The sequence below is a fragment of the Numenius arquata genome, chromosome 22, assembly GCF_964106895.1.
Source record: "Numenius arquata chromosome 22, bNumArq3.hap1.1, whole genome shotgun sequence".
Taxonomy (NCBI): domain Eukaryota; kingdom Metazoa; phylum Chordata; class Aves; order Charadriiformes; family Scolopacidae; genus Numenius; species Numenius arquata.
The window spans coordinates 5364379-5384930 of NC_133597.1; the positions used below are offsets into that span (position 1 = coordinate 5364379).

Below are 20552 nucleotides of genomic sequence, written 5' to 3' on the forward strand. Positions count from 1 at the left end.
GCCAGGCCTGACCCCGTTTTTAAAGCACTGCTCGAAAATAGCAGGTCTGAACTTTGATGCATTCAATGCCAAGGGTCTGTCATCTCCTCCCCGGGCTCGTTTGTCCCATATTAGCATGGAGGCAGCGGGAAGGAGACATTCCACCAACCTGCTATTCCTGGATCGGCAGAAATCACCTTTTGCCTTTTTGTAGCAGGATTTTAAGGCTGACAAGTGTTTCTGAAAAGCCTGACGGGCGAGGAAAAGCTGGGAGAAACGGGGCTCGCATCCTTTCAGAGAGAAGGTGGCGAAGGGGCAACACGATAACAACCTTCCCAAAAACCTCAAGGTTGTTCCGAAGAGGACGCAGATCAATTGTTCCCCACGTCCGCCGGGGATAGGCTGAAGAAAAACTCCACTCCACTTGCAACAAAGAAGGTTTAAGTTAGATATTAGCTATACATTTTCTAATTATAAAGGTAGTGAGGCAGTAGAATAGATCGTCTAGGGAGGCTGAAGAACCTGCTTTGTTAAAGATTTTCAAGAATAGCTCTCACATGTGTTTGCCAGCCATGTCCCTGCCTCGTTACAGGGGGATGGGCTAAATTAGCTCTTGAGGTGCCTTCTACCCACCTATTTTGGGATCTCAGCCATCAATACCGTCAACCTAGAAATATATGTGCGGCGTTTCCCTCGCTGCAGCATGGACATCCTTGGTTCCTGCTGGTTTCTATGCCGATTCTGTCTCCCTGCCAGGGGGGACCATCCCCATCCCTCATACCCTCACGGAAGCTCCTTCTCCCACTCCTATCCGCCTTCTGTTGCTCTGTCATCCCCCCCCCAGCAGCCCTTGGCAGACACCAGGGATGCCCCAGCTCCTCATTTCCTCCATCCGTGGCCGTTTCCCAGCGATAACCCCTAAACTTGGGGAGAAGGAGGGATGCCTGGCATGGGCTGAGGGTGGCTAGACCCTCAGACTTGTGGGTGGCTAGACCCCTCAGACTCCTGCCTGGGGGAGGAGCAGGCTGCTGAAATCCCGGCTGGAAAGGGAAGAGCTCCTTGCCCCCTGCGGCCAGTCCCTTTGGAAAGTGCAGCCTGCCCCAGGGTATGATTTAATTGCATCCAGAGAGGCTGGAGCGCTCCTGCCTCCAGAGCTGTGCCCCCAGGCCCTTTCCTGGCGCAGCAAGGGGTAAGTCAGGACCTGCTTAGAACAACCCTCTTTCTGTACTAACCCTGTTGAAGAGGGTTTTCCCCTCCCTTTTCCGTCTCCTCTCGCTGCTTCTCCCTTCCTATCAGGCTGCGGGAAGGGGCAAGAAGCCCCCCAGCCACCTGCAGAACTTGGCACATCCCTGAAATCTGGCGCTCGGACACCCTGCCTTCCTGGGAGGAAAGTGCAAGCGCTGCTTCCCACAAGCTGAACGTGTTTTAGGACAGGATTATATCGGCTTCTGTATTTATTGGGCTCATTTTCCAAGGCAGGAGAGTTAATCCCGGCACCCCAGCCAAATTTTAATCGGGGTCATTAAGGCAGGCCTCCCTTTAATTGGACACGATATTCATTCTGAAGTCCTGCTCCAGCACATTGCTGCACATTAAGGCTCTTGCCACCTTCCACCCGAGAAAGGGCAGGGTGAGCCCTTGAAATTAGGGAGCCTTCTCCTGAGAGCCGGTATTTCCATCGGCAGCGGTGAGAATATTCACTTCGTTATAGGACTGAGCCCATCACCGAATCCTCCAGTACCTAACTGTACCTCTGCAAGGAGTTAAGATACAACCCTTTTCCCCCCAGGACCCAAACATCTTGTCCTAATGACAGAGCAAGACGGGAGGGATGGACCCGGCCGTCTGATGACACGGGAAATTTAGGGGAGGAAACGGGAATCGGAAGAGAACGGATAGAAATTGTCCTGCATCACCCCAGCCCCCGATAGCGACTTCAGAACTTGCGGGTGATCGACTTTGGCTTAAGAAACTCAGGCAGGTAATAAGAGATGGGGAGATAAACAGCCAGGACCCGGGCTGGCAATGCATCCGTTTTTTCTCGGCGGTTAATGGAGATGGAGAAAGTCCGGCTCTGTTTAGTTTGCTTGATTGCTCGAAGAGGAAAAAGAAAACGGAAAGGGAGGGAGTTGGGGGGGAATAAAGGCCCTGGGTTGGGGTTTTTTTCCCCCCTTCTATTCATTAGGCTGTCAATAACGCTCAGGCCTGGCATATCGACGGCGGATTAGCTCAACCCGACTCTGTGTACGAGAACCAATGCCTTTTTAACCCAGCTTGTTTCCAAATCAATACCCCCATCAGCATTCGAAAATTAGCCCAAGACGAGATTCCAATGCTGGGGCTGGTGTGTCATGCTAAGAGGGCTCCTGGCCAAATCACAAGAAGAAGAAGGAGAAGGAAAAAAAGAAAAAGAGGTTGCTAGGAAGGGATTAGAAATTTTCCATTAATCCTCCCCGAGGTTGTCTCCCTAAGAGCTCAGGGGGCTCCATATGTCCGACCATGCAGCCCGGCACACATCCTGAAGGATGGACACGGGAGATACCTTGCGTGAACGTCCATCTGCTTTGACCATCATGTGTGGCCACGCTTGCACGTCCCCTCCGAGAGCCCGGGTGTGCTTGCACGTGCTTGAAGAGCACACGAACGCACCCCATGGACTGCGCAACCTCAACAAGGCCACCCCAAGTGCTCCACCACCCCGTGCCAGCCTTCCTCTGCCTCCTCCTCCTCGCAGAAGCACGGAGTTTCAACACACAAACACATATTGTTGCTAGGCATACACACACCCCCGCAAAGTACACAAATCTGCCAAGCTCTCTCTTTTCCCCCAACATGAGTTTTACTTCAAGCGTTGCCTCCAGCACGGAAAACAAGAAAACCCATCAAAATACAACAACAACAAACAGCGACACGGGGTTTGTTATTTGGGAGGCAGAGCTGCCTGTATCAGAGCCCCATGACTACTCCAGGAAAGTTGGATAAATGCATTTCCCAGCTTCACTGGGACTCTCCAAGCCCCGTTGATCATCCTCAATGTTGGCACGGAGTTGTCTTGCACGCTCAACGTAGCAGCAGTGGGAGGAGAAGACACCAGGGCAAAAGGGTGGGACAGAAATCGAAGCACCAAGAGCTTCCCAACCCCTCTATGGATTCCCCTCTTCTTACCTTGCACGATGAGGTGGACGCGTGATGTCTTGGGGTGATTGTCTGTCTGCACGGAGCAGGTGTAGGGCCCCTCATCATACACGTCCACGTCTTGGATCTGGATGCTGTACTGGGTTTTGGTGTTGGCCAAGAGCACCACCCGAGGGTCCAAGCACCACTTGTCGTTGCCGGCATAGAGGATGCTGCTGCGGTTCAGCCAGGCCACTCGGGTGACTCGGTTATCCACGGAGCACCTGGGGACAAGCAGAGAGGTGACCCATCAGTGCACTGTTCTTGGGTGCTCTTCTCCCCCCCCCATCCTGGTCCTCCTGGCACTATTTTTAGCTTTGCTGCCAGCAGCAGTTTCTGAGACCAAGTGTTTTCTGTGTCCAAAGAGGACAATGTCAGCACTTTACGCATGGCACTCAGGGCACCGACATCCATCTAAACTGGTGCCTCCAGGGATTTGCCCAAGAGCTTCACAACCAGTTCCGATGTAGAGAGGTCAGAGCCACCCCAGCCCCAGTCACCAAAGAACCTTACACCCCTCCTTTCCCAGTTTTGCAAACCCAGAGAGACCCAGAGCCAAAAAACCTCCATCTTGAGTGCAAACCACGCTGTCTTGGGGGGTGGGATGCAGGTTGCTACCTCCTGCTCAAACCCATCCCATCCATCCCTTCTCATTCTCTCCACAGACCTTCATATCCCTGCAGCCAGGCAAAGAAATGCAAAGCGGAGCCGGGAAAGCAGCTCGCTCTGCTTCACAAACGAGCGGGGAAAATTTATCTCCAGAGAAAGCCAGCTCTGACACACCTCTAAAGAGAAACCTTGAGCTTCCTACCATTTGTCCCCTTCTGTCAGCTTTTCCTTCCCTCCCCAGCATCTGCATCGCTGCGTCTCCCTCACCCCCGTGAAGCATTTCACTTCTCGAGTGAGGTTTTGGAGGCAGAAAGCTTCTCTATCCAGCCTCATGAAGACACTGAGCTCCCCCCCCCCCCCCCCGCCAAGACAACACGGCGCAAACCTAGAAGAGACTTTGCTCCTGAAGGAGATTCTATGGTTATTTTCTATGACTTTCTAGGATTCTACAATTACTTTCCTGCCCACATTAGCGGGGGCCAGTCTTCCTCCTCCCAAAGACCTCTGCCAGACCTGTAACCCTCCATCCCCATGTCCCCAAGTAAAGTTTGAACCCTTCATTTCCATGAATCATCTATAGATTGGTGAAGAACACCGGGCCTGCTGTCCAAGCCCTTCCCTAGCCAGCAGAAACCCTCAGCCCCCCCCCCCCCCCCCAAAGTCAGCTAAAACCCCTCTTCTCTCCGAGCAAATTTGGGATTATGGAGCCGTTAGGACTTGGCCGCGCTTTGCTTGGACGCCGGTGATGGAGGATAATGTCCCTGCATAAAACCACTCAACCTCAGATCCACCGTTTATAGTCTCCTCCAATCCACTCCATTACTTGTGCAGTGGGAGGGATGCAAATTAACTTGGGAGGCATCGAAAAAAGAGACCAGCAGCCTCCGGGAGGTCTCACAGAGGGTAACCTCAAGGAATGCAAGGGGCTTTAATGGTCTATACATGCTGGACTGTGGTAGCAGTGGAATTAGCGGCAAGGATGAACATATCTGCGGCATGTGGTCCTTCAGGGACTTACCCTGCAGCCGTCTACAGCCTTTCTCCCTGCCTCTGCCCAACCATCTCCTTGCTGGTGGGCTCCTTCCCTTCCCATGTCCACTACTGATGCCCACCTGGGGAAAAGCTGTCTGGTCGCATCTAACCTCTTCTTTTTAGAGGTCTCTCTTGGGCCCCAGACATCAGAAAAGAAGCCTAAATAACCCGCTCAGCCTCAACGCACAACATTTGGAGGTCAGGGAAGATGGATCCCCATGAGATGATGCGCCCAAGGCAAGATGGGTAGAGTCCCAGGACACCCCTGCTGATTTGCGAGGCAAGTACCCAAGCTACTGCGGCATCCTCCCTCTCTGGTGTGAAAAACATCCGATAAATTAAACAATTTTACTGCTGTTCCATAATGATATTACGATAATAATAAATTAGATGTGAGCAGATTTTTATTATCTACATAAAAAAAAAGCAATAGATTCAGCCTGGGCTGAACACCAAGAACTCGGCTCTTTGCTCTCAGCTTCATTACAACTTGGGCGAAACCTCAAAGTTGAGTTGCTCAAGGCAAACAAAACTTGAGATTTCTTCCTGGAGAATGGTTTTAGTTTTACTCTGGACCTCAGCTCGGCCGGTAGCTGAGACCTACGGGGTTGGAATAAATTGCAGGTGGATGTTTGGTGCTTGGCTCTGGCCTGCCCATGGGGAGGCCATGAAATAGGCTCCTGCGGTGGCAGCGAGCAGCATTTCTGCACGAACACGGGGGTGTCCACCCCCGCTGCCAAAGCCACATCACGGAGAAGGACCGGGTGATGAGAAGCCAGACGTGGCTTGAATTTCTCGGACCGGTCCAATCTGTGGGGATTATCCCCAAGGACCCGTAAGCAGGCTGAACTAAAAATATATATATTTCTCCTCTCCTCCTCTGCGCCAGTTTTTTTGTGAAATGCATCGGCTTGGAGATCCCTGGATAATAATGGAGCCAGACAGTGTGTAATCCAAGCATTCCCTCTATCATATGGGCATTTAAGTGCTTTTGAAAAGCAACGGGGCTCAGGTAACGCATGAGGCAACAGTGAAATAAGTGCTTTCGCCCTTCACAGCACCCGGTCACAATCTCTTCTTATCACCTAGACACGCTTCTCTGTCCCTGGGATCGGCAGGCTTAAAGTTGTTATTTTATTTTCCTCCCTGCCTCTTAAAGCTCCTGAGTCAAGAAATATATATATATATATATAAAATAAAAGTGCAGAAACAGCTCCTGGGAAAGACACACTTTAACCTTTGGATATGGGGTGCTATTTAGGGGATGGTGGGTCGTGCTCCTACCCCAGCTCCTTCCAAACGCCATGATAAACCCTGTTCCTCCTCGCACAAGTGCCGGTCGGGGTCCCCGCAGCCGAAGCCACACGATGCTCTTCCAGCCCCTCCATCTGCTCCCCCTTCTCTCCTCCAGCAGCTCCTCTCTCCCGACGCGGGGATGGGAAGCCACCTTCTCCGGCACATAAGCAGCCAAGCAGAAAGCCTTTGGCTTTGGCCGGGAAGCCAGGCTCCAAGCACAGTTGGAGAGCAAAGCCACCACCGAGCCCGCCACCTCCCCCTTCCCACCCCACTCCTGGCAAGGTGCAGAGCCCCAAGATGCCTCCTCCACCTCGCTGGAGGTTCTCACCCTCCCTCGCACCCCACGATGTGCCAGGAAGGGATAGGAGAGAGGGGTTCCTGGGGTGCTGGAAAACAGCGCTTGCCTCCAAAAAAAAGATGTAAAAATAATTAAGCACAGATGAGGTAATTTTCTCTCTCCAGATCCTTAATCCTTGTTACGTTCCTGCTCAGAAGGCAAGGCCTTCTCCTGCAGGAAGATGAAAAACTGCCGACTGTCAGCACAAGGAGGAGATGATACCGCTCCCTCTCACTGCTCGCTCTTTCCCTCTACAGCCAGAATCCCAAGCTCCAGGGTTTTTTCCTCCGGGAGGTGGAAACGCTGCTAACACATCTCTGCTGCATCATCCTGGGGGTGGGCATGGTCTGCAAAGGGATGTAGCTCCTCTTGCTGCACCAGACCCTCTGCTGCCTCTGAGGGCACCTCAAAATGACGACGAGTGATGGAGTTCGGGCATTTTAAGGCAGTGGCATCCACCGAATACATCTTCTCTGCCTCTCCCAACCTGCCTGGTCATGTCCTTGTCCCACACTACCTGGGCAATGATGGATCTTGATGGACCAAATCATTGCCCGTGGGTGCAGCCAATAGCCCACCCAGCAGCTGGAGGTGGAAATTGGGAGAAGGAAAGTATCACCATCAGGTTTTTGCCACCTGAGGTAACGTAAGGATGAAGATGAACACGGCTGAAAACGCCAACAAAGCCCTCGGTGGGGAGAACACAGCCCCGGCCAGAGGGGAACGGGCTGTTTGCAGACACAGATCTGCCCCTGAAGAGCCCACGACCAAACTGCAGCCGCCGCAACCAAGGATCAAGAATAAACAAGCAACAGGGTGCCGAAGCTGAGCGCCCTGACCGCTGATCCCACCCCCCTCCCCGTGCTTCACGCAGCCCCCCCCTGGTACCTCCCCGCATCTTTGGCGCAGGCACAGATGGCACCGGCCAGCAATGACATGCCCTCCTGAAGTCCTCCGTTGCCAGTTTGCACGCAGCAAATGACGGGAGAGGAGGTGGCCCAGCAGCGAGGGGAAAGGAGGTTTTTAATTACTGAAGTGTAGTAATTGGCACAACACTTCTTTTTTTTTTTTTTCTTTTTTTTTTTTTTTTTTGTTGCCTCTTCTGGTGTTCCAGAGGGCTGGGCTGGAGAGCACAGATTGTCTCAACCCAGCAGGACACACAAGAAATGAATAATGTTAATTAGAACTGAAAAGAGCTCAGCAAAATTACCAACCTGGTCGCCGCTTTCATTGCAATTATCAGGGTACAAACTCCACAGTGGGGAGGCGGGGATGGGGCTAAACCTGGTGGTCTCAGCAAACCTGCTGGCCCAGACTGGGGCCGTGACCAAGCTGACCCCCCCCCAGTGTACTCGACACCCCCCTGGGCTCCCTTCTCCTTCCACCACCACCTAATTTTCACTGCTTGCCCACCCTAAAGAAACCTCCTTTCCAAATCCAGGCCACCTGAGGGAGGTTCACACACGTTGCCCCACGGCACCGACCCACCATCGAGCACCCCTAGATGTCTTTTCATTTCCTTCCCACTCTTAACAATTCCCAGATACCTTTGGGTTTTGAAGCATTCCTGTCCATACCAGCAGTGTTTTATCTCTGCTAAACCAAGCCGGAGAACAGTTTGGAGGAACTCGGGGTTGAAAACCGGGTGAAGAAGCCTCCCATTGAGGCTGGGCAAGGAGACAACCTGCTCTGGCCCTGCCTTGTCCCCAGCATCTCCCAGCCTCTGCACCATCAGCCGCGCTATAAATGATCAACTAAACCAGACCGCCGCCGGCGGCAGGAGCTTCGCATCTCAGATTTATTTCTGTGATTACCACATTTTATTGTTATTTATTAGGATTAATTAAAGGCTGGGCTGTGAACAACTCAATCCTCCTCCGGCTCAGTCCCACAGCTCCCATCGACGTTCCTATGACGTTTATGCGCCGGTGGCAACAGAATTTTGGCCATCAGGTCCCGAACGAAGGGAAAGCCGGGGTCAGATTGCCCCGTGCTCCGTGGGACACGCGCTGCCCACGACCCTGTGAGACACCACGGACAGCCCGAGGTGGGGTTATCACGGAAAAGGTGGTCTGGAAGCTTTTTTACTAATAAATATTAAGCCCAAACCCTCCTTGCCGCAACCCAGTCTGGTTTCCCTCTCGATACTCTTCGCCGTTTTGGGTTAAGTCACGCACTAGCAATTTCTAGCAGTCCAGCCCTTCTTCAGCAGGATTTACAGCATCTGCTCCCTTTCCGTGCGCGCACAGACGCTCGCACACACTCGCTGCAGCACCGTCTGCTCACACACACCCCGACACACAACGCTGCCCGACACACCAGGCACCAGCCCCGGAGAAACCCACATTTTTAGCCGGTGTCGTGCACATGCGACACACGGCACGTAGCAAGGGCACGCGTGCGCATGGTGTGGCACACGGTGTGTGGCACCTCCTGCAATAATCCCATCTACTGAGCCCTCTGCATGCTGCAAGTGGGGCAGCAGCAGGGACACCCTGTCCCTGCCCAGGGCAGTGGGGTTGGAACGAGATGATCTTTAAAGTCCCTTCCAACCCAAACCGTTCTATGACACCCATCGAGCTTGGATGACTCGGCTGGATGTACAAACCCATACAGGACACAGCCTCCATGCAGGGGACGTTCACAGTGGCAGCCGGACTACTGCTATAAAATGGTCTGTAGGTTTGGTCCCAGGCTGCTGAAAGCCCCAACTTCTCTCCCAGGCAGCTCTTATGGGGGCTCAAGGCTCATCATAGAATCATAGAATGGTTAGAGTTGGAAGGGACCTTAAAGATCATCGAGTTCCAACCCCCCTGCCATGGGCAGGGACACCTCCCCTAGAGCAGGTTGCTCAAAGCCCCATCCAGCCTGGCCTTGAACACTTCCAGGGATGGGGCAGCCACAGCTTCCCTGGGCAACCTGGGCCAGTGCTTCACCACCCTCACAGCAAAGAATTTCCTCCCAATATCTAATCTCAATCTCCCCTCTTCCAATTTAAAACCATTACCCCTTGTCCTGTCGCTACACTTCCTGACAAAGAGTCCCTCTCCGGCTCTCCTGTAGCTCCCTTCAGATATTGGAAGGCTGCTCTGAGGTCTCCCCGGAGCCTTCTCTTCTCCAGGCTGAGAATCATGTCCCTGTGGTTGACACAGAACTGGGGTTCTTGGCGTGTCCATCCTCACCCGTGCCCCAGGACTGCCCCAACCACCCTCGCCCTCAACTGCAAGCTCAGCTGGAGGGCATCCCTCAAGCTCCCCCTGATGGGACATCACTGAAGATGAAGCCTGAGGACTTTTTCACAGCACAGCACAGCTGTCAGGGCTGAGAAACCCTTTCCTCCCCGGCGGCCAGGCAGGAGCTGACCGAATGATTAACTCGGCAGCGGGGTCTGGCAGGGAAAGGGAGGGACCCTGCTGGGAATGGTGCCCACCTCCAGCTCCCCCCTCTCCAGCAGCCAGAACATCTCCAAAGGCTGCGAGGGTGAGGAGGTGCCCTCAGATCAGCTGCCACCCCGGTGCCTCTGCAAAAATCACGCTGAGCTGGTCAAAAGCAGCGCTCAGAAGCGGAAAAGAAAACCCCTTTGTGCTTCCCCCTCTCTTCCCTGCCCAGACAAGAGTTTCCCTTGCAGAGGGAATCAGGGCTCTGGACCGGCAGGTCCTGCCTTTTCCCACCTGCAGCAAGTGCCTCCCAGGTCCCTGCCCTTCATTTCTGCCCTCTGCAAGGCTTGAAAGATATTTGGCACCTCCTTGCCAGGGAGGGCGAGTTAACGCATGTTTGTTAAAGCGCATGATCTCCTCAAGTGAAAGTTTGTACATGCAAATGATTCACGCTAATTACATTAATAATAATAATATACCGGGCTCCAAAAGATCCGCCTTGGTTCAGTGCCCGGGATTCGCAGAACGGCAAACAACTCCCCGTATTGCCGCCTGAGCCCAGCTTTTTTGGCAAACGCCAAGGAAACAGGAGGAAAACGGGACCGGGGAGGAAGGAAGAGATGCGAAAAGAGCCAGAGCCACCCAGGGCAGGGCACGGAGCAGCCAGGGGTCCCAGGAGCATCTCTGCCCCCACCCAATGCCCTGCCGGTCCCCGGAGACCCCCCCAGCGCCGGCTGTGGTGCAAAGCGGCCGGGGGGGCGATGCAGCAGGCAGGGATGGTTCATCTGGAAAAGTCTTTCTCTCTCTGCAATGCAGCAGCTCGCAAGCACCTTTCCAAGTCCCCTGCTCCCCTCCTCGCCTCATCCAGCCCTTTCTATTTATCCTCCTATTGTCTCTGCTAACAACCAGGGCTCCGCGCATCTACAGCATCCTCCGTCTCAGCATCCCGGAGCGTGTCACACAACAGCAACTCCCGGACCCCGCGGGGAGGAGACCTGTCCCCAGCCTGGGGACCCCATCCCCTGCGAATGATCCCCACGGAGAGTCACCCAGAGCCTGCTCCTGCCCCATCTGCTTTGGGTGCCCTCCAAAAGTGCTAATGACAGCGGGGAAGCGGGGGGGGGAGGAGGGGGGTTGGGGGTGACGCCAGCACCGAAGCGCCTGTAGGCAGCTGTGCGGGGACACGGCCGGTTTGCTAATGAAATGTCACCCCGCCGGGGAGCTCCTGCAGCGCCCAGATCCTGCACTGAGCTTGAGGGACATGTTGTTCCTTCTGATTTTCTCCCTTTTTTTTTTTTTTTCGTGTTACCACAGCCCAAGTAATTGCTCGGGGGGGTCCTGGATGCCAGCAGGCAAAAAACCCTGGGCTAAAGTCACCCCTTCCCTGTTCATCTTCCAGAGGTACCTATAAAAGGGTCCCTGCATCACCTCAGACCAGGTCCAAGCTCTGGCAGCTTGTCCGGAAAGGCCTCAGAAGGACATCTAGGGAACGCCACAAGAAGAATATAACTCCCTAATGACCCCATCCTCACCCCCCAAGCGTTACAGAACAGTTTAAACCCTGTAAAATAAGGCCTCCCCACGTGAGGAGGTGTGGAGAAGTCTCCTCTCTCTGTCTCCAAAAACCTGGTGAGATCTCTCCGTGCTATATACTTTTCTCTAGAAAAATGCTCCTTTGCCACCTGCAAAGCCCCAGATCGAGCCGCTCAAGACACCTCAATGCTGGCAGCCCAGAAAGCCCCCCCGCATCCTGGGCTGCATCCCCAGCAGCGTGGCCAGCAGGGCGAGGGGGGGGATTCTGCCCCTCTGCTCCGCTCTGGGGAGACCCCCCCCAGTGCTGCCTCCAGCTCTGGGGCCGCCAACCGCAGAAGGACATGGACCTGTTGGAGCGGGGCCAGAGGAGGCCAGGGAGATGCTGGGAGGGCTGGAGCCCCTCTGCTGAGAGAACAAGATGAGAGAGTTGCGGGGGTTCAGCCTGGAGAAGAGAAGGCTCCGGGGAGACCTTCCAGCCCCTTCCAGTCCCTCAAGGGGCTCCAGGAGAGATGGGGAGGGACTCATGATGAGGGAGGGGAGCCATAGGAGGAGGGGGAAGGGTTTGACACTGGAAGAGGGGAGATTGAGATGAGATCTGGGGAAGAAGTTCTTTGCTGTGAGGGTGGTGAGAGCCTGGCCCAGGTTGCCCAGAGAAGCTGTGGCTGCCCCATCCCTGGAGGGGTTCAAGGCCAGGTTGGAGGGGGCTTGGAGCAACCTGGTCTGGTGGGAGGTGTCCCTGCCCAGGGCAGAAGGGCTGGAACTGGATCATCTTTAAGGTCCCTTCCAAACTAATCCATTCTATGATTCTATGAACTCCCCATCCTTCTCAGCATCCCCCCGGCAGCTCCCTCTCTCCTCCTCCAGCCCCACGGGGAAGTTCCTCCAGGCTGCACTCCCAGCAGTTAGCGCCGATCCCCGGCGCTGAACTCGCTCAATTACGAGCTGTGCCCCCGGAATAAATCCTGGTTCTGCTTTGCGCAATTGACACTAATGGCCCAGGAATAAAGCGATGCCATCCACCCCGACGGTCGGCAAAGGAGCGCGTTTAACTAAGCACACAGGCAAGGGACTGCTGAGCTTAACTGCACTGAAAATGTATTCCAAAGGAAGCGATGCACTTAACTTATTACAAGTGGGAAATTATCACTAAAGTGGCTTTTCCTTAGAAGTTGAGGCACTAAACAGGAACGGCGAGGGGTGAGCGCTCTCTGCCAGGACTGCGGGGAGGAGCGAGGTGTGAGGCTGCTAAAGGATGCTGTGGGTCAAGAGGCAGCAGGACAGGGGGGAGCAGGGGGCAAGAGGGAGCTGCAAAGAGAAGGCTGAGGGGCGCTGAGGGGGACAACACGTGGAAGTCAACCCAGGGAAGAGCAGAAGATCAGGTATCAGGTTTTCAAGGCACTGGCAAAGCTCCCCAGTACCCCAGGACAGTGAAACGCAGGGCTGCGATGGGGATAGCACTGGTACTGGCTGTGGTTGACCAACTGGGTCTACCTCTGGTTGACCAACTGGGTCTACCTGCAGTAAGTATATTCCTCTACACACTCTCCGTATATTTGTCATCTGAGAATAACTGCAGGCTATCACATCACCTTCCTACATCACTTCTCCCTCGCCCTCCAATTTCATCACAACCCCCAAGCTCATATTGCTTCTACAGGCAAGATGGGCAGTGATGGACAGAAAGAGGACAACGAGCAAACACTTAGAATTAAAATAGAGAGGTGGGTCCAGGTGACACATGACTGTATGGGAGGAGCAGGGCATCCCAAGCCTTTGGAGATGAATCCCCAAGGCTTGCAGCACCGCAGTGGGTCCAAGGGTGATGGGGAGAGGACCTTTCCCTTTGGCAGGAGAAGAGGCTTTCCCATCCAAGGTCACAAGCAGCCGAGACAAGAAGGTAACCCGTGCCTCTTGCTTCAACTTCTATCTCCTCATAGAAGCCAGATCCCTAGCAAGAACCGACACAGCTTCTTACAGATACTCAAAAGCCACCACATAGCCAGATCTTCCCCCATCACATAACCAGAAGGTTGTTTACCTACCACATGGACAAAGTTCAAGTGCCCCATCTCATGACCTCCCATCACGATGGAACGGGGACATGTCCATGAAAGAAGGTCCTGGAGGAGACCCTGTTGCCACAGGGAAGGTGGAGAACCAAGTAGGAAGGACGTCAAGGAAGGAAACATGATGGAGCCAAAAGCAATGGGACCTTCTCCAGCCATGCCACTTGCACCAATACCCTCTCCCCACTTACAGAATGGCACTAATGAGACCAAAAACAAGAAAGGGAGGGAGGTGAAGGACCCTTCCCAGTACAGACTCCCCCCTTTCCTTCCCTCTCCCCTTGAGGACATCATCCTTAAAATATATTTCATTTCACAGCTGCATTATGGTACCACAAAATCCTGCGAATCCAATTTAAGAACAGATTACCTCCTCACTTACTTCATTTGAAGCAATTACATGTTAATTTTCATTGAGACCAGCCTAATGCATACCAATCTGATGCTGCAATCTCATTTGAATACTTGAGGGAATGCTAGTTGGGCTCCAGGCTCTGGAGGCTCGTATTTAAAGGGCCACTTCACATTTCCTTTCCCTTTTCCCCTGGTTATTTAGGCTTTCGTCTCACTTGTGGCCCTCCCTCCCTCCCTTCCCAACGTTCCCAACAGCTGGTGCCACTCGTGAGACCAACTAAAAAGACCAAAGAAGTCGTGCAGCGAGGCCTGCAGAAGGATGCTGCGCCCACCGCCAGCCTGGTCCCCAAGGCAGGACCTTCCCCAGGCCAAAATTCAATATTCCCAACATCTTTCCGCATCAAATAAATAACCTCCCAGCGCCAAAGTCGCCGGGAAACACGTGGTGCCACCGCACATGTCTCTGCAAAGCAGCGACTCCTCCTCCTCCTCCTCCTCCTCCTCCTCCCAGGCCAAGTTTCTAGCTGATGGTTATCTTCTGCTCCCTCACGCTCCCTTCAAGCTCACTATCCAGCCAGGCCCAGGGTATCGATTGGTGTCTCAGACACCAAGCTTGGAGTAATTAATAATGCCGGGAGAGTGTGGATTCAGCTCCTGGATGAGCCGCGGAGGCAGCCCGCCTCTGCCTCGCTGTACACATTTCGGCGATAAGCATTCCTGTTGGAGGCTGCACCTTAATTAGATTTTTCAGATTGCAAAGGGCCCTGAGACACTTGTGCAGACACCATATAAATGTATATTGCATTGTACTGTAATTAATCCAAGGTGAGGCAGACGGAGACGGAGCAAGAGACCGATTTGAGGCGAGACAACCAGCCCCAGGACTTCAAGACATCGCTGGGCATAAGCCCACCCAAGCTCCTTCAGCTGCAAACCAAGAAAGCTCCCTCTTCGTGCCAACCACCAGACACACGTTGGACAACAAGTAGTTGGATGAGCATCTCAGAAGCAGAAGGTTTCCTGGTGCCTCCTCACTAGGCAAGGGTCCATTAAGTGGACACCCTTCCCTCCACACAAGCAGTTCAGCAGCCAGGGAGACAACAAAATAAAGATAAATAAAGACAAGCAGAGATTAATTGCAGCTCCTCCTCCCCAAAAGAAATAACCGATTGCATCGGGTGGTTTCTATGCCATTGCTGAAAGCACTCGGATGTCACAGCACTCGAACGTCCCCAGACATTCATGTCCCCCCCATCAGACAGCCAGGATGCTCCATGAGCACCAATGGAAGTGACAGGATAATGGTGGTGAGACGGTTTTAAAGAAAAAAGAAAATCTTTGGAGAAGGAGTTTACGCTGAGGATAACTCAGGAAAGGTGCAAAGCTGATGAAGCGAGAGAGGAGAAACTATTGTCTGAAACACCATTCAACCCCCCAAAGTCTCCTGCGCCCCTTCAAGTCACCCACCTAGAGCTGGGGGAAGGCTTTTCCACGCTGGGAGCTGCAGGAATTAGCACTGGCCCTATTTTTCCTGACTGTTTTGTGTTCTAGAATACAGAGATGCAAAGTCTGGGGCTGGTCTCTGTGCCCAAAGGTATTTTTCCTGCGGCAGAGACGCTCTGCTGACCTTGAACACGTGCAAACCTGGAGATGAGCTCTCTTTGTGAATGTCTGCTTCACCGTGACACTGCACCCCTTGTACCGGGCCAGCCAAGAGGTTTCACAGCCATCTGGGAAATCCCTTTATTTCAATTAATGACATACAACTGCTGCTGCTCGAGTCCAACAGCCTTTCCCTCCAGGAAGCCAGCTGCAACGCCAAGGAGATGTCCACCTGAAGCTACAGCACAAACCACCAGCACATTGGACCCTTTATCACAGAATCACAGAATGATATGGGGTTGGAAGGGACCTCTGGAGATCATCTAGTCCAACCCCCTGCCAGAGCAGGCTGCACAGGAACATGTCCAGGCGGGTTTTGAATGTCTTCAGAGAAGAAGACTCCACCACCTCTCTGGGCAGCCTCTTCCAGGGCTCTGGCACCCTCACAGGAAAGAAGTTCCTCCTCATGTTTAGGTGGAACTTCCTATGTTCAAGTTTGTGCCCGTTACCTCTTGTCCTGTATGCACAGTCACTGGACTGGAAGAGACCCCTGGGGAACATCACGGCTACTCCAAGCTCCACAGTAGCTTGTTTGATGGGTCCCAGCACGGTGGGTGAGATCTCCACCTCCCCACGATATCTTTGTGCCCACATCCTGTCCCACCATCCTCTCTGGGCTGGGAGGCAGCGCTTGCCAGAGGGGAGGCTGCTCCCTGCCAAGGCACCAGTGGGTTTGGACGGGATGAAATAAGTCACGGGGCTTCACGGGGTATGGCGAGAAACCAAATATAATCAGGACTCAGGGGAGGAAAAGGCAGTTACCAGGGCAACAGTGTGCAGCCAACACATCTGGCACCCCGCAGGACCTCCCAGATGCTGCTCAGCTGCGAGAGCAGACCCATAGACCAAGCTGCTGCTCCAGCAGCTCCGTGGCATCACAAGGACCAACCCACTGGTGTTTTCCACAATGCCCTTCCAGGCTGGGTAGGAAACCAGAGGTCACCCTGCACCTGAGCAGCTTTTGGCAGAGCCAGCAGCTCTTGCTGACCATCCCCACACCTCAAATGACTGTGGCCATCACTGAGACATGGAAGGAGCTGAGATGCCATGGTGCTCTGCAGTCCCTGTCTTGGGCAGCATCCCTTCCTAATGGACTTGCCATGGTTGTTTTCCTACTCTCCTTCCCAAAAGCAAGCAAGGAAGGAGATGGCTCTGTGCTGGGAGACACGGATGCAAACACCAAGGTGACTCAAGGACACAGCAGGTACCCATGAACAGTTGTCACCGAGTGGGCTCCCACAGCCCCCACCTCTTCCACCGTTTCACCCTCATCTCCCAAGACCGTGTCCCATCACCCACGACCCATCCCACCCCTCCAGGGCGAGGAGAGGGGATGGCAGCACCCGACTGCGGTACGTGTTTGGCAGGTAGAGAAGCACCTGCTCTCTCCAGCTAAAACAACAGGGCCGCGGTGGCTTGGGGACACGCTTTCAAAGCACCGGGAGAGACTTCGGTTACCCGTTTCCCACTGATCCGACTCAGTCCCTGTACGAGCCTTTGAAAAACGCATCCTTTATAGTTCTCCATTTTGATGTCACATCTGTAAGAATATATGGTAGTTGTGTGTGGTGGGGTTTTTTTTTTTTTTCCCCCCTTCTCCTCACCCTCCTCTTCTCTTTAAGAGGAGATGTCACACTTTGAACTCTAATTTTTATTTATTTATTTTATTTTCCTAGAGAAGGGCTGACTCCCCACTGAGCACAGAAGGAGAAAGAGGAAGGAGGGGGCTAGGCAGGAAGCCTTCAAAAAGTGCCCAGATTTAAATTTTTATCAGAGGAACAGAAAGAGAAATTTGCTGATGATCAAACAGATTCGAGTACCTTAAAAGAAAAGGGACCGTCAGTAAATGGAAACTAGTTAAGGAATTACATGAAAGACACGGGAGATTCTCGAGAAGCAGAAAAGATGCTGTAACCAAGTGGAAAGCCAAAGCCATCAGTCCCAAAGCACCGGAGCGGTGGGAATGGGTAGGGGAAGTATTTCCCCTGCAAAAGCAACAGACAGAGGGATGGCTGGTGGTCTGCGGAGGTGCTGAGCCCCCTCAGCACCAGGGGCTGCCCCAGGGAGCCCAGTGCCTCTGCAAGAGCAGCCCTGGCAGGCTTTTTACCCTCCCGCTTCCCCGCGTGGCTAACACGAGTGTAGACACTCAAATAAAGGGCTGCATTGCTTTGAAAAATGGCACCCCGGGGGCTTTGTGTTTTCCTTTTCCTCCTCGGCACCTTCCAGCTCGAGTGTGCTCAGTTTATAAATCCGAAGAGGCTGGAAGCGTTTGGTTGGTTGGGTTTCCCCCCCCACCACCACCTTCGCTTTGGTTTTAATCCACCAGCAGCACTTTGCAACTCAAGCTGGGATCTCAAAAGCCAGGGGAGCCCTTTGCGGGTCGGGCAATGGATACGGGACAGAGCGATTCAATGAGGGGATGAGGAAGAATAAGAGGAGGAGGAGGAGGGGGAAAGACCACAGCAACACCGAGACAGCCTGCAGCAGAGTCAGAGGAGGACAGGACTTAAGAGACGGAGGCCAATCCATCCTCAACTCCACCTTCCCAAGTCCCTCCTTGCCAAAGCCTTTAAGAGAATCACAGAATCATGGAACGGTTAAGAGATGGAGAGGCCAGATCCTAGTGCTTCCTGAACTGTGACCCACCCGGCTTAGCTCGGAAATCTTTTAAATAGGAAAACAGAGGCGCCGTTTGCTTTCATGCAGAGTCGGTGGTGAGCAAAGCCCAAGGGTTGCATTAGATTAGCAGCCGGCTCCTCCGAAGGCACGGAAACTTTGATCATTTAATATGTATGCGCTGTGTCGGAGCGAACAGGTCTCCAAACCCCAGTAAATGTTTTATTAGGACAGCTCTGGCTTTCGTGCCCAAGCCTTGCTCCTTCAGACTCCGGGGATCTTGTTGCGATTGGAGAGACACTGCTCATCATCTCGCTCTCTCCCGAGGAGGGCCGGGCAGCTCCTGCCTTGCTTTTCCCTTGCATCACGCTTAAAACACTAGAGTCCAGTAGCCTGAATGATGGTACAAGCACCCTGAAACCAGTCCCGAGCACCCCGAAACCAGTCCCCCACCTTCCTCAAAGCCCCTGCTCCTCTTGCACCTTAAACGAAGACCCAACGCATGGGCGCAGAGGTTGACACCCATCACGGTGAGAGCAAGACTCTGCTCTTCCTCCTCTATCACCATCAAAACAGCCACCACAACTAACTGGAGCTTCCAACCCTTCCAGGACAGGGCAGATCCAGGAACCCACCGGGCAGGAGGAGAAATCTCCTCTCCGGAGCCGGTTGAGGTATTGCACGCACCAACCCCAACCTCCCCAAGCGCAGAAGCAGGAGTTGAGTATCTCAGTGTTATCAGAGGCACCACATGATTTTCTGCTTTTTCCTTCGCAAACGACTCGCAACGGCTCAGGTTTGGAAATGAGTTATTCCCCGAAGCGATTATTTGTCATTGAAAATGTCAACTTTGCCAGAAATTTCAAGGGGGGGGGGGTGGGGGAGGAAAAGCAAAGGTTGAAGGTGTCGTGTTGTGTGTCCCCCCCACCTCCAACACAAAATGAATATAATCCCGCTCATCGCTGGATTTCCATCTCCCAGAGAGCCGGGCTTCAGATCAGGAAACAGTGCATGAAGAAAGAAGGGGGCCAGATACGATCTCGGCACACAAGGACTCCTATTCTCCGGTATCATAAATATAAGTGCATGCAGCTACATCCCCGCTCACATCTGTGCTTCAAGAAGCCCTCAAGAGCCATTTCTGGGGGAGAAATTATACCACTTGTATCCTGTTGAAGCGGCTCCCAATTTCCCCCCCCCCCCCCCCCCCGATTCTAAAAAATATTTACATCCAAAATAGACAAGAGAAGCCTAGTGCCAAGAAAATAGGGGATTTTTATAGATCTGGTTTCTGCAAGAAATTACCAAGACAACAAGTCACTAAGTTCCGAGAAAGGATTTGACATTTTCCCGAATAAAAATAGCACCTGAAGTGGCATCGCTCAGGATAACACCTTATGGGCGAGCGCTACCAAAGCAACCGGAGAACGAAAACCTTCCCACGGCCCGGCGAAAAAACTCGCCCTTGGGATCCCACCGGGGACGCCTCGTTGTCTCCCCTTTTCTACAGGATTTCACACTAATTTCCACAGACCTCTGTTGGTCGCGTCCCTATTAAGGCTGATTGGATTTTTTCCTGGATTTTTCAAGACAATTACAAAGGTTAGCAATTGTCTTGCTTCGAGGCGTACACACACCATCAGCTCGGAGAGGAATGAGAATTACCCACGTGATTCCATGTTTTACATCCAGGTGTGTTGGGGAATTTTTGGAATAAAAAGAAGGGCAGGCTCTCCTTTTTTTTTTTTTTTTTTTTTACTTTTTTTTTATTTTTTTCCCCCCATCATATCCCAGGTGCAGCCACTTGTGTTGCGAGATCTGCCCATAAAAACACACTCCAATGATCCAACCCACGGCCACACTGGGCTATCGCTGCTGAATGCAAGAGCAAGAGGGATGGATGCGGATTGGTACTGGGTAGGAAAGGACCTCCCAGTCCAGGTAAAAGGATGAAACTCAGAGATGAAGCTCTGGCAGTTTTACCATTCACTATTTCTCTTAAAAGCAAAAAAAAAAACCACCCAAAAAACCCCATCAGACCTTCACACACACGGCATCATGCCATGAAAAAAGGAGACCGCAGGCCAAGTTGAAATACAGGGGAAAGCTCGGACAAGGAATGACTGAATGAGGGCACCAGGATTTTGTATAAGCATTATGACCATGACAGCTTTCTGCATTTTCCACCTCCAGCAACAGAAAGCCCTGAGGTGTGTGGAGAAAGGCAGATCACGAGACATTTCCAGCGCCACAACCACAGGGAAAGCCACCATCACCTCCATGGTGTCCACCAACCACGGATGGGATCTGACCTCTCCACCAGGAACATCTCCTGGAGCCAAGGATGGGATGCAGCCCAGCTGCATCTCTCCTCTCCAAGAGAACTCATATCTCCTCTCTTCCCCATGACTGCTAATTAACACACGACCCGTTTGGTGTCTAATGAACCCTTGCCAAGTCCCAGGCATTGACCCAAAGCCAACGCCGCCTCCTGCGCCTTCGGATGTGGCTGGGCAG

The 20552-nt window shown here is 53.1% G+C and overlaps 1 protein-coding gene across 4 annotated transcripts in view; it reads right to left on the bottom strand.

Moving 5' to 3' along the window:
- LOC141474578 (protein CEPU-1) overlaps positions 1 to 20552 on the bottom strand; it is a 387134-nt gene that overhangs the window by 50446 nt on the left and 316136 nt on the right. For all 4 annotated transcript variants that reach the window (XM_074162531.1, XM_074162530.1, XM_074162529.1 and 1 more), the window contains one exon: positions 3145 to 3377. In XM_074162531.1, coding sequence (XP_074018632.1) covers positions 3145 to 3377 — 233 coding nt within the window. The remainder of the gene's footprint in view (positions 1 to 3144; positions 3378 to 20552) is intronic.